Raw genomic sequence first — 14,055 nt, forward strand, 5'->3', positions numbered from 1 at the left:
TCCCTTAAGGCTAGTCTATAATAATATTATTCTCTTAGAGCAGTAATAAGTAGATCTTAGTAACCTATAGAAGGTTATAAGTTAGCTCTCCTATTACTAACTTTTTAATAATCCTTTAAAATATAGTTTAACCCTAATCTAATAAGATCCTAGTAGATAGAGCTTTAAGATAGTCCTATACTATAAGCTATCCTTTAATATTAGGAATATTATATACCTTAGCTTACGTGTATAGGATTACCTACTTCTTCTACTAATAATTAGTATCTTAGCTACTTATCTTTACCTTAGCAAGATAAGCTTTATACTATAATCTTGCTAGTATTATAGCGCTTAAATTAGTTAGCGCTAGGTTATTGCAGAGCACTTAGATTAGTGCTTAAAGGGTTACTCTTCCTTAATTAATAAGCTCTATATAGGCTAGGGTAAGGATCCCTTAATCTACTATATTATTAACCTATATAAAAAGGTTCTAGATTACTAATAACTTTAATACCTAATCTAATAAGTAGGCTTAGTACTAAGCTATTTAGAGTTTGTACTGCTTACTTGTTATGTTAGATAGCGCAATACCTATTAGTATATTAGGCTTAATAGGTTTATTCTTAAAGTAGTTTTTAATATCCTAAGTATTAGGGTCTACCTCTACCTAGATCCCTTTAGTTAAGGCATAGTATCTAAATTAAATATACTAGGTAGGCTAGTTATTTAATCTAGTAAGTAGGGTATCCCCCTTTAGGATTTAGTTACTTATAGTAGAAGAGTAATAAGTAAGCTTCTGCTTAAGAAATAGTATAAAGAAAGAGTAAAGCTTGCTAGCTTAGTGTCTAAGTTAAACAATACGCTTAAATAGATAGGACAATCTTTTAATAAGGTAAAGCGCGAACTAGGCTTATAACTATAGAAATCTAGATTACTAAGGTTAGGAATAATTTAGGAGATAGATTATTAGATTATATCTACTATAATTGTACTTATATATATAGAGCTTTAGCTACCCTTACTAGAAGGTGAATAATTAGTAAACCTTCCTTACTAGAGCTCCTGCTTTTTATTAGGCACTTAGTAGTAAGCTAGCAGTTAATTAGATAGTGGGTCATACAGGGGTATTAATTAGGATTAATTGGATCAAGATGCTCCGTGATCCGGTTGATATCCCTCCTGCAACATCTTTTTTTTAGGGGGGTTAGTTATAAAAGGATATTAGCTGTACCTCTAATTCCTCTAGGCTTTTAGTAGTCTCTAAGTCTCTACCTTAATGTAATCTAACGTGATTTTTCTAAAAGTAATCTAGCACTATATTATGGACTGGCCTCAAGGGAGAATGCAATAAGCGTTGATAATAGTATTTAGTATCTTAAAGGAGAGGTAAGCCCTCCACGCCTTTTTATAGGTGTCTAGTGTGTTCGCTTAGTAGTAGTGTTAGACTTGGTCTATCTTATATTAGACCTAGGCTTAGGCATAAGCCTAAGCCCTTTATATACCCCTAACCTTCCCCTATAAACTATTGTGAAATCGTCTTTCTAGAGGTTTAGGGTTATATCTTTATCCTCTATAATCTATATTAGGCTTTATTACTATATTTTTTAATTTTATTATTATATCTTTGTGTTCCTTCCTAATTTGTAACAGGCCTATATATTAAGCAGTACGCGCGCGTAGCGTCTATACACTTGTTTTAGCACCCTACTATAAAAGTTCTAACATAGCTATCCTACCCTACTATAAATTTCCTAAACTTACTTTGTTATATAACAGATTTTCCCTACTAATTAGCCCTTTCTCTAATCTTTTCCTATTAATCCTGCCTATCTAGTCCCTATTATATCTTTATCTATAGCTGCTAGTGCTAGTAGTAGGGATCTACTATAAGGTAGTTAGACCCTACGCTAGGCCTACTAAGATAAGGTGCGTACTTCTAATATTCTCCCTATATTTCCTGCACTAACTTTTTGTTTAGCACACATCTCCCTAAACCTAGTTACTTAGTAGCTTTATTATTTCTAGTAACTTAGATAATAAGGAATATAATAGTAGCTTTATAAAGCCACTTCCCTATAATTAGTATATTAACTAGCTTTATCTCTTTAGTAAGTGTAACTATTAGGAGGGTAGTAGTAAGTTCCCCTTAATTTTTATTTCCTTTATAGCAAGTTCTAACTATATCTAGGGCGCTTATATAAGTCCTGCTATTATAGCTATAAGACTTATACTTAGTTAGAAGCTATCCTTGCTAATAATCCTAACGTTTGCTAAGCCCTCTATAACTAGCTTTAGTTTTATTATAGTTACTAGGAGGATTGCCTTTATATTATAAAGAAGGGGACCCTTAGCACTTTTATAGGGAAACCTACTAAAGGCACCTATTACTAGTTTATACTATAGTTCTACTAGCTCTACTATTATTTTAAGGATCTTATATTAAGGGCTTAAACTAATAACGCTATTACTCTACTTACCCCTACTACTTACTTACGCGCCTATAATTAGTATTAGCTTAGTACTGTTATTCTATCTACTACTAGTACTCTAGCGTTTCCTCTTTAGTCTGCTATTACGCCTTTATATAGTAGTTATAGTAATAATAATATTATATAGCTTACTACTGCTACTAGTGTTACCTTCTAGTATATTAACTAGCGTATAAATAAGACCTAGGCCTAAACTAACCTTTATATTAATAGGCTTAAGAGCGCTGCTAAGCGTACTACCTAAGGTATTAAGACTCTTATTATTAGTATTAGTTTTCCCTTGTTCCTTTTGTATCTATTCTAATATTTATTTTCTTTAGGCCTAGGGTGCTGCGCGTTAGTAAGCTATTAAAGCACTACCCTCCTCCTAACACTGCTACTACTACCGCTTATACTTATTAACTAAGTTGTCCCCTACCTACGCTGCGCGTAAACGTTACTACTATTACTAAAAGATATAGAGGCGTTAGAATAATATAAATAATAGTTTAGGGGGGGCTAGGGGGGGGTTAGTTATAAATAGTAATAGTATAGATACTACTACCTAATTATTAGCTATATTATAAAACTTTAGTAGTAGGGCACTTGCTTAGAGTATTATAAGGATAATTAAAAGATTTCTCTAATACCTTTCTACTTCTTAATTATAACAAAGGTCTAAGTTATTATTCTAGTTTCCTTTTACCCTAACTTCCTAGTTTTTATGCGTATTAGGCTATTATTATACGTAGTATCCTTATACTTTTCCTTAAACCTATCTAGAGCCTTAGTATCCTATACTACCTCTAGCAGGTGCTATATTAGATTAATATACCCCTTCTATTTTACTAGGACTTAACACTTCCCTTTTCTTCTTATATTCTTTATATAAAGGATCTCTTCTACTTCCTATTTATCTAGTGTTGCGTCTTTATTTTCTAGAGTAACTATTAGGCCTAGTTATAAGTCCTAAAGCTTCTAGCTTAGTAGCAGGTTATTAGTAGCTCTCTCTAGTAGATCTATATGCACAGTCTTATATAAGTTCCCTAGTAAGTCTAATACTACTATAAGTAGAGTAGGGACTTCTATTACTTTATACTTAACCTATAGCTAGTTAAACTTTTTACTTAGTTAGTTTATCTTTATATTATATATTATAAACTAAACTATATTGCCTTTTAGAAACTTTTTAGCTAGGCGTTAAGACTAGTTTATTACTTCCTATTATTATTACTATTAGAATATAATAGTAGCTTGCGCTAGCTCTATACCCCTCTATAGGTGTAACAAGAATATTATAGCTTCTCTATAAGGATTCTTAGGCTTTACTAGTAGTAATATTATCTTTTATAGCGTGTCTATAGTATACCTATTTAAAAGTAGATTTAGGCTAACACTAGTTATACTAGAGTCCCTATTATTAAGTGCAAGTTAGTAGGCTAGTAGGTAATTAGGCTAGTTAGTCTGCTTAAAGTATACTATTATGCACAGCACTACCTGCACTTCTTAGTTTGCCTGCTCTGTCCTACTATCTGTCTAGGGGTGGTATATAGTAGATAGTAACTAGTTTATCTTTATTATCTAGTATAATATTATCTAGAAGGATCCTAACTAGTCTAAACCTTAGTTAGTAATAATAGAGGATAGGAAGCCCTAGAACTGCTACTAGTTGTCCTAGAAGATTCTTGTATAATAATTAGCTACTATAGAGACTATTGCTTTAAGCTAAATATATTTAGACAATCTGTTAGTAATAACTAATAGGGACTAGGGTTTGCTATTATCTTTTGTAGGTAGGTTAACTATAAAATCTATAGATATTTAGGACTAGTATTATAACGCGACTAGTATAGGTTATAATAGACCCTATTAGCGCTTTTAGGAGAGATAAGCACTATAATAATAGTAGTTTTAAATATACTACATAATATCTCCTAATATTCTATCCTAATAATAGTCGCGGCGTAGTATTTAAAATATTATGTTCTTCCCTAGATATCCTACTAAACCTAATTTATATACTTGCTATATAATAGTAGTTATAAGGGGTTCCTATATTAGTAACTAAATAACACCTCTCTAGAGCAAAGTGCTATATACGCTAATTATATAGTCCCTAATTTATTGCTTTGTGTTAGCTAAAACTAGGAAAGACCTAGCGCCTTTCTAAACTATATTAAGACATACTTAGTATATCTTATCTTCTAGTACTACTTTGTCCTATAGTGTCTATATATATAGGTTAGTAAAGAGGCTAGCGCCCTTTAGTAACTTAGACGCCTTCTCTACTTCTAATACTATAACCTAAATTAATTTAGGGCGTATTACTAACTATAGTGTTGCTTTAGAGGAGTTTAAATCTTATAGTTATCTACTTAAGGTATTAGGTTATCCTGTAAGATAGCTAGGCCTATACTATAGGATATACTAATATTTTAAAAGTTCCTCTGCCTAGTAGTACTATTACTTGCTTAAGCTTTAAAGGCTAGTAAAGTACTCTAAGTTTTTATAGTCTATAAATATTATAAATAGCTTATAAATACTCTATAACTCTACTAACTAGCTTTTAAGATACTTAATAATAGCTAGCAATTCCTTGTTATATATAGTGTAGTTTTGTCTCTCTAGCGTTAGTGCTATAGAGTAGTAAGCAACTAGGCGCTAGACGCCCCTAACTTTTTGCAATAAGTAACTCCTAAGAGTGTATTCTAAATAGTCTACTTCTAATAATATTTCTTTAGCTAGGTCCTATTATATTAATACTAGTCCTAATATAAATGCCTTTTTTAGCGTATTAAATATACTTTATTCCTTCTCTCCCTATTAGAATAGGGTGTTCTTTATAGTTAGTTAGTTTAAAGGCGCTACTACTTTAGAAAACTTTATAATAAAATTATAGTAGAAGTTAGCAAAACCTAGAAAACTTCTTACCTCTCTTATATTCCTAGGGGATTCCTATTCCTATACTACCCTAAGCCTTTTAGGGTTAGGTCTAAGTAATTTACCTACCTTAATAATATAGCCTAGGTAGCGTACCTTCTTAACACTAAAAGTATATTTCTCTAAGTCTAGGTGTAGTCCTACTTCTTTTAATAGCGCAAGTATACGCTTTACTTTTTCTATATAGTTAACCTAGTCTCCTCCTAAATAAATTAGGATATTATTAAGGTAGGCTATTATATATAATCTAAGTAACTCTATAAGCGTAGTATTAATATATTATTAGAAAGTAGATAGCGCACTACTAAGACTAAATAGATATACTAACTATTTATATAACCTAAACTAGGTATAGAAAGCTATTAAGGACTTATAACCTTCTACTATTCTAACTTTATAAAAGGTAGCGCAAATATCTACTTTTATAAACTAATTTACGCTAGATAGTATACGTAAAGTTTCCTTAATAAGTAGTAGTAGGTATTAGTCTAAGGTTATTATACTATTAAGTATCTAGTAATCTATACAAAGACGCTAACTGCCTAATAGCTTCTTTACTAGTAATACTAGAGCTCTAGCTATAGAAGAGCTTGCTTAGATCTAGCCCTTGTCTATTAATCTAGTAAGTTATATTCTTAGTTCTAGTAATTAGTTACGCGATATAAGGTATAGGGGACCCTATAGGGGGTTAGGCTAGGTTCTATCTAGGAGAGTTATTAACTAAATATAGTAATCTATACTACCTTAATAGGGTAGTAAACCACTTGCTAACTCTTTATTAAACAGGTCCCTAAACTCTTGTAGTTCTAGTAGCAACTTTGTCTTTCTAGTTTTATACTTAGGCTTATAGGGAACTATACTATTAGTAATATAGATAGTGTGTATATTAATAGGACTTCCCTTATTAACACTTCCTAGATATTTTATTAGGTATAAGTTATATATTACCTATAAAATATCTAGTATATTTATTATAAAAATTTGTACCTATATATCTTCCTATTAGGATCCTTAATTTAGTAACCCTGCTATAACTAAACCTAAGATAGTAGAGATATAGGTAGGATATAGGCGTCTCCCGCTCTCCTATACTACTATATTTCCTGCCTTCCTAATTATTAATTTGCCTTCTAGAATATCTATAATAACGCCCTCTCTATATAGCTATAGTCTACCTAGTATTAGTTAATAGGAGAGACTAGGTACTATATAAGCTAAAAGCTAAGACTGCTAACTATCTAAATTATAGTCTAATACTACTAACTATAAAATTCTTATACCCTTAGTAATTCCCTAGGTATATTATAAGGGTTATAGGGGAATATTAATAAAGTTCCTACTAATCTATCTTACTAACTTTTCCTTAACTACACTAAAACACTAGCACCCTAAATTAACTATTACTTGCACGTTCTCTACTCTACCTAGGAGGAGGGGAATAAAGAAAGGAGGATTATTTAGCCTAGCCTTAATATCTAGGGGATACTTAATAGCCTCTACTATTAATAATTCCTCTATTATAGTGTCCTCCTTATACCCCTAACTTAGCCTAAAGTTAGGGGTAGCTAGTTTCCTAAATTAGGGCCGCTTGCTAATACTATAACTATCTTAACACCTACTAGTTATAGTAATAGGGTATTAGGGCATACACGTATAAAATAACTACCCTATCTATACTAGGTGCAGACCTTTGCTAGTTTCTATATATTAAATAGGTCCTATAGGATCTAGTTAGGACGTAATGCTAGTAGTTTAGTAGGTGCACTTAATAAGGCTGCTACTTCTACTATATTTATATTACTATCCTAATCTAAGTTAGACTTCTACTAGGGTTCCTTAGACTTACTAGCCTAAAGAAAGCCTAGTTCTAGAGAGGCTATTTTAATATCTACTATAATTGTCTTATATTCCTCTATAGCTACATTATAGTTTATCCTAGAGACCCCCCTATTAAGGGAAACTAAGCGCATATAGCTATTAAGAGATTACTAAAGTTATAAAAGCTTCTATTTATTATCCTAGTATAAACCTCCTAACTATATAAGAAGCTATATAAAATTTATAAAGAACTCTATAAAAAGCTAATTTTAGACCTAATATAAGTATTCTAATATAACTTAGGTACGCTCCTGCCTATAATAGTTACTATAATAGAATACTAGGTAGTTAAGAAACCTGCTTATATCCTAATATTTGCGTGTACTATCCTTAAAGTATAGTGCTATAGCGCGCTAGACTATAGGTAATAACTAGGACTAAATATATATAAACCTTGCCTCCTTATCCCTAATAAAGACCTTATCTGCACGCAGTTTAAACTTTATAGTTATTTACTAGGAGGAGAAGTTTACCTTAGTGCTATTATATAGCAAACTAACTAGGAAAGGTTTATAGTATAAGGTAGGGGAGGGTAGAGGTAGTATGTTATTAAACCTAGCAGGCTTAGAGGAGGGTTAGGATAGAATCTAATTGCGTATTTCCTTATTCTATTAACGTAGTATAGCTATTATAGTAGAGTCTTAAGCCTATTATTCTATTAATCTATAGACCTATTATATTAGCCTTTCTACTATATTAGGTTGCACCTAGTTATTCTAAATATCTAGCGCGTCTATCTCTTATTACTATTATAGTATATTTAGAAGAAGATACTAAAATATTATAGACTAGCCTTAAGGGAGAATATAATAAGTGTTAATAATAGTATTTAGTATCTTAAAGGAGAGGTAAGCCCTCTACGCCTTTTTATAGGTTTCTAGTGTGTTCGCTTAGTAGTAGTGTTAGACTTGGTCTATCTTGTGTTAGACCTAGGCTTAGGCATAAGCCTAAGCCCTTTACACACTACCTAGTAGTCTAGAAGTCTAAGCCTATAGGCTTTAGTTATTAGAAGTTCTAATAGCTATTCTAACTATAGAGTTATTAGGTTAGACTACTACTGTGCCGTGGTATAGGATGTATGGGAGAAAAACAAGGATTAGCCTAAAAAGTTGGGCGGATTGAATAGTATAAAGGCATGAAGGATTAGAGGATAGGACAAGCACGACTCCTGCGGACTTTACTTAAACTCTACAATATTATCTTTTTACTTATGTTTCTGCATTAAACCTATATCCTCTGCTATGGGATCACTACTATTGAACCTTGTCCCTCCTACTTCTCCTCGTTTGAATGGGTTACTCTCCCTAACGGTTCACTACTAGAACTAAATTAGTAGCTTAAAATAATAATAAATATAATATTCTTAAATACTATTACTAGCTAGGATAATATTCTTCTTATAATATAATAATATAGGTAGGTAGGGTATATAAAAGGTATCCTATAAAACTTAAAGGTTTATAGGAGTGCGCGTCTATATAGAAAAGGATAAGATTCCTACACCTATAAGTCTTATATAAAAGGATAAGAAGAATATACCTATTCTAATATAGGTGAGCTGCTCTCTATATATATTAGTAAGTCGGGCCTTTGTTAGGGCTAACTTAGCATAGAATACTAGGCGAGCAATTCTGCCTTATTGTTACAAATAGGATAGCAGTTAGTAATGTTATTTTAGATCCTGAAATTATATTATAATAAAGGTAGTGACAGGATAACCTACATATATTCTGTAGACAAGTCTAAGCCCACGTTCTGCCTCTAAATTGGTTCTACCTAGGTGGTCTGCACATCTGTCTGTCAGCCGTGACATGGCAATGGCGAATGACGTCAACGCTGATTGGCTACCGACTGCTAGGTCTATGCGGCGCAACTGTAGCCGACCTTCGTTGCGGAAAGCTGGCCTCAAAGCCAACAACCCCCCACAACATCAATAAAAGAGTAGTCGCGTGATGACCTCCTACCGTATAACATGATGCCATGAGTTTCTTCGCTGCGACCACCTTGCACGTCCACACATAAGCCACCATGAGACCAGTATTTCAGCGGCGGGTGCCGCTTCTTTTCGGTAGGTAGGCGGACACGATTTTTTGGATTGCTTCCTGACTGACTCTTATGCGGGTAGTCATTCTTTCATTCTTCACATTTCAAGCTCTGACGCAGTTTCCCGGTGTCCAAGCAGCGAGCTCACAGACACCGCTGGGCAAGTCGTCGGATAGTTGGAGCGCAACTGGGCCAGATGGCGAACCAGCGTGGAAGTCGAGATGGGGCAACATGGAACGGGAGGACAGTCCACATCATCAGGGTACGTTGGAATTCGACGAGGCCATGACCGCTCTGCGCAAGATCCAGCCTGTAGCGCCGCCCTGGTGGAACTTCGACAAGAAGTCGGGCGTGTTGGGAAGCAGTGCATACTACGCAAAAGAGATCTTTTTCCTCCTATTCATGAACGGGCCGCCCCAGCAGGAACTTTTGACGACCAGTTCGCAGCCCAGAAAACTCGGTCAGCCCTTGGCGCAAGCTGTCAAACTGTTGGAAGACGCAGCCGCACAGAAGAATCCCGACGCTCTGTTCGTCCTGGCTGAGATGAACTTCTACGGCAACTTCACGCATCCACGAAATTACTCGGAAGCCTTTCGACGATACCATGAACTCGCACTCCTAAACGGAAACGCCTCGGCACAGCACATGGTCGGATTCATGTATGCGACAGGCATCGGCGGGGCTGTGAAGCAAAATCAGGCCAGAGCGATGCTCTACTACACACTTGGTGCGGAAGGGGGTGACATACGCTCGGAGATGGCCATTGCCTATCGACACTCTGCTGGCATTTCGACCCCTCCTAACTGTGAAGAGGCTGTACATTTCTATAGGGAAGCTGCGGATAAAGCAATTGCATACATGCGGTCGGGACCACCAGGGGGGCATTCAATGCCTAGGGAGTCGTATAGGATTGCAGACGAAGAGGGCGGTGTTTACGGTGAGGGCGCCAGTGCCAGTAGTTCTGGACAGAATGCCAAAGTGGCAAGCGTACACTCGGACGCCTTCTCTTCGCTCGACGATGTTGTGGAATATATGGATCTTCAGGCAAGGAAGGGTGATGCAAGAGCTAGCTTTAACCTCGCCAAACTAAACTACGACGGTGCTCGAACCTCAAAGCGGGATCTCCCAGCCGCTAAGAAACGATTCCTTGAACTGGCCCGCTTGTATTGGACCAAGGATGGGAAGGTCAAGGCCAATGTCTCGCCCGTCACCGAAAAACTGGCTTCCAAAGCCGCTGGCTATCTCGGTCGTATGTTCCTGCGAGGTGAGGGTATGCCACAGAGCTTTGACATCGCAAGAACCTGGTTCCGCAGGGGCATGGAGCTTGGCGATGCGCTTTCACAATATTCCATGGGAATCATGTACTTGCACGGCCTAGGTGTACCCCAAGACCCAGTCAAGGCGGCAGAGCTCTTTGGTGCAGCAGCAGACCAGGATCTGGCCGTAGCTCAAGTCAGGCTTGGAGCACTCTTCCTTGATCAAGGCGATGTCCCGACCGCCATCAAGTACTTTGAGCTTGCAGCAAGACACGGACATCTCGAAGCATACTACTACTTGGCCGAGCTCACGCATGTCGGTGTGGGCCGTGACCAGTCGTGTCCCGTTGCCGCGGCCTACTATAAGCTTGTGGCAGAGAAAGCCGAGCTTGTGTCGACCTCATTCCCTGAGGCAAACGAGGCCTACACAAAGGGCGATCTCGAAACTGCCTTGGTCAGCTATATGATGGCTGCCGAACAAGGCTTTGAAGTAGGACAGGCGAATGTCGCGTACCTACTCGATCAAGCCAAGCCAAAGTTTAGTCTTACTTCACTTGTTCCTTTCGTCAAGCAAAAAGCATCACTAGCTAGCGACGCTTTCCTTGCCCTCATCTATTGGACACGCTCTGCCGAGCAGAAGAATATCGACTCTATGGTTAAGATGGGCGACTACTACCACTACGGCCTTGGAACTCCTCCAGATCAGGAAAAGGCTGCAGCTTGCTACCAAGCCGCAGCCGAGTCGTTGCAAAGTGCGCAAGCCCTATGGAATTTGGGTTGGATGCACGAGAACGGCATCGGTATCGATCAAGATTTCCACCTGGCTAAGCGTCACTACGATCTTGCACTCGAGACCAACCCACGCGAGGCATACCTCCCTGTCGTGTTGGCCCTTTACAAACTCCGCTTCCGAAGCTGGTGGAACACCGTTACGAACGGAAAAATCAAGTCTATTCAGGAAGAGCCAGGTAAGCCACAATATCAACCAGCTTTCATCTCGGGATTCAAAGTCGTTGACCCTTTTTAGTTGTTAAGAAGAAATGGACCCTGTCTGAGTGGATAAGCCGTTTCCTTGAAGCCGAGCTAGTGGGCTGGGACGAATACGAGCCAGATGACTATGATGATGGTGCCGATGACTTTTACGGCGATGGATATCACGGAGACGACATTGACAGCGATATCTTGGAGTCGCTCATCATTCTCGCGTTGTCGGGTGCATTAGCGTTTTTGCTCTACTATCGCGCGCAAAGGCAACGGAGACAGGAGGAGGAAAGAAGGAGACAGGCAGAGCAACAACAGCAGTTGAACCAGGGAGTTCCTGTACAAGCTCATGGTCAGCAGGCGCAACAGCAACAAGATAGAGGATTATTTCCACAGCCTGGCGATCCTGACTTTATGAATTGGATTGCCGGTGGTATCGGACATTGAGCGATGATCGTGCTGGATGCATTAGGGATGGCGTTTATTAGTATATTGTAGAACAGGAAAGGGTGGTGGAGCGCAAGTCTCGGTATACGGTGAATTGATTGTACATATGTTTTGCTCAATGGTTTTCGCCTGCGCATTGCTTGGTCAAGTGTCGTGAGAAGTGTTATGGAACGAGTCGTCGAGCGCAACACCACCTCTCAAACATCCACGCAATCATGTTCAAATTTGCTCTTATTTTGACTGCTCTAGTTCTCTTCAAGTGATGTTATCTAATACTAAGAAACAAAAAGTATCTATACTGATCTGACAAAACACAATGGTACCTACCGGCCGTACCAAGCTCCCTGTTCGCTACTTTTCTCCCTCCATGAAAAGGGTCGGTCATCTAACACATTTCTCCACGCCGAATCACCCCATAACATATCACCCAATCTTCAATCAGACCGACCATCCCACTCGATCCACCCAGCCTTACTCGTCCCCTCACTCCTCCGATGCATCAATCCCCCAACCCACCCAAAATACACCACCGCCTTCCCATCCGCTCCCAAATCCCCCGGCGCACCCTCAATCCCGCCACTCTGCCTCCAAGCATCCCGATGTAAGTCGCGCAGACGGGCCACAAAGTTGCGAAACTTGGTGTCCTGGTACTTGCCGCGCCACTGCACCGGCAGCTGGACGTCAAAGCCGTCGACGACGACTTCCTCGCCCAGCGGTCGCTCGGGCATCGGGAGGCTGGCGGCCGGCGGGGTGATCCAGGTTGTGCCGTTGAAGAGGGGGGGCGTTGCGGGGCTGCCGCTGTCTGGACCTAGGGGGCGGAGGTCGGCACGTTCGGTGTGGCCTTCGCCGAAGAGGGAGAAGAGGGTTAGGGCGAGGGCGGTTGGGGGGTGGTTTTGGTCGAAGAGGTTGGGGAAGGGAGTTGGGTCCGGGGTTGTGGGGGAGGTTGGGTTGGGGGATGAGGACAGGGGGGTTGTGGTTGTGGATGCTGATACTGATGCCAGGATTGTGGAACCCTGTGTGGACGCATCTGTGACAAGGGTTGCGGAACTTGGTGTGAAGTCTTCAAACAAAATAGTATGAGTATTGGAATCCGGAATGTGGGAGACAACGGCAGAAGTAGTAGTCTCGAAGGAATCGCTGGAAACTACAGGTGTTGCGGAACTAGACGCAGACCATTCAGAGGCAGCGACCGTTGGAAAATTGAACTCGGAAGCCAGAGGAAGGACGACGGAAATCATAGTCTCAAAGACCGGAGACTGGTCGGAAACTACAGGAGTACGGCTCGAAGACACCGATGCCCTTATTGTAGACGACGAAGTGGAAACGGGCACAGAAGAGAAAGAGAGTCGCTGAGGTCGACCAGGTTCGCCAGTCTCATTGGGCCGAGGGGGAGGAGCAGGTCGCTTTGTATTCTCCGGACGATTGGGCCGCCTGTCATCGAAATCAGTCGGACGTCCAGGACGGTTCTGTTCATTTTGAGTAGAGATGTTGATGTTGATGTTAACATCGATCTGCCTCTTATCAAGATCATCATCTGCATCCGCACCATCCGTGTTAACATTGTCATATGTAGCCCCTACGGGCCCGGTATCTGTATAGACGGGACCAAAGGGGTATGGATCCACGCTCGGGTCGCCGAAATCAGCATTACCAGCCACGGCCTCGAGACCATCAGCCTTGACGCTGAGGAGCACCTTTCGGCCTGATGCCTGGCATCGTTGCACTTCAGCTCCAAGGGCTGAACAGTTGAGGAGGCCTGGAGCTTGAATGGCTTGTCGGTCGTTTGGCACCGTGCAGCCCGGGAATCCCTGCAGGCTTGGGTATCCATTGGGGCCGTAGAAGCGCGAGATGAGGGGAAGGGTGATGACCTTGATGGACGGATCTTGACATATGCGGCGAAGGGCGAGGAGACCTGCAAAGATGGCGTCAGTATTGTTAACATTCTAGCGGGGGTGAAGAATCGCGCGCTTGATGTCATGCATGAACGGATTTATAGATAGTATGTATGCAAGTAACATTTATAGGGCAGATACTATGAGATTCACGATCCGATCCGATCC

The 14,055-nt window shown here is 39.4% G+C and overlaps 2 protein-coding genes across 2 annotated transcripts; one reads left to right on the top strand and one right to left on the bottom strand.

Moving 5' to 3' along the window:
* Nucleotides 1-9,175: 9,175 nt before the first annotated feature.
* IAQ61_001178 (uncharacterized protein) lies at nt 9,176-12,203 on the top strand. Its single transcript, XM_003841040.2, has 3 exons — nt 9,176-9,336; nt 9,394-11,535; nt 11,595-12,203. Exons 1-3 carry the CDS (start codon nt 9,297-9,299, stop codon nt 11,993-11,995), a joined length of 2,583 nt encoding a protein of 860 aa, XP_003841088.1. The 5' UTR covers nt 9,176-9,296; the 3' UTR covers nt 11,996-12,203.
* Nucleotides 12,204-12,429: 226 nt separating this feature from the next.
* On the bottom strand, nt 12,430-13,711 carry IAQ61_001179 (uncharacterized protein; the record flags this gene model as incomplete). Its single annotated transcript, XM_066095006.1, has 2 exons — nt 12,430-13,571; nt 13,678-13,711. 2 exons carry the CDS (start codon nt 13,709-13,711, stop codon nt 12,430-12,432), a joined length of 1,176 nt encoding a protein of 391 aa, XP_065955314.1.
* Nucleotides 13,712-14,055: the final 344 nt, after the last annotated feature.

The sequence above is a fragment of the Plenodomus lingam genome, assembly GCF_022343315.1.
Source record: "Plenodomus lingam strain CAN1 chromosome Unknown contig_11, whole genome shotgun sequence".
Lineage (NCBI taxonomy): Eukaryota > Fungi > Ascomycota > Dothideomycetes > Pleosporales > Leptosphaeriaceae > Plenodomus > Plenodomus lingam.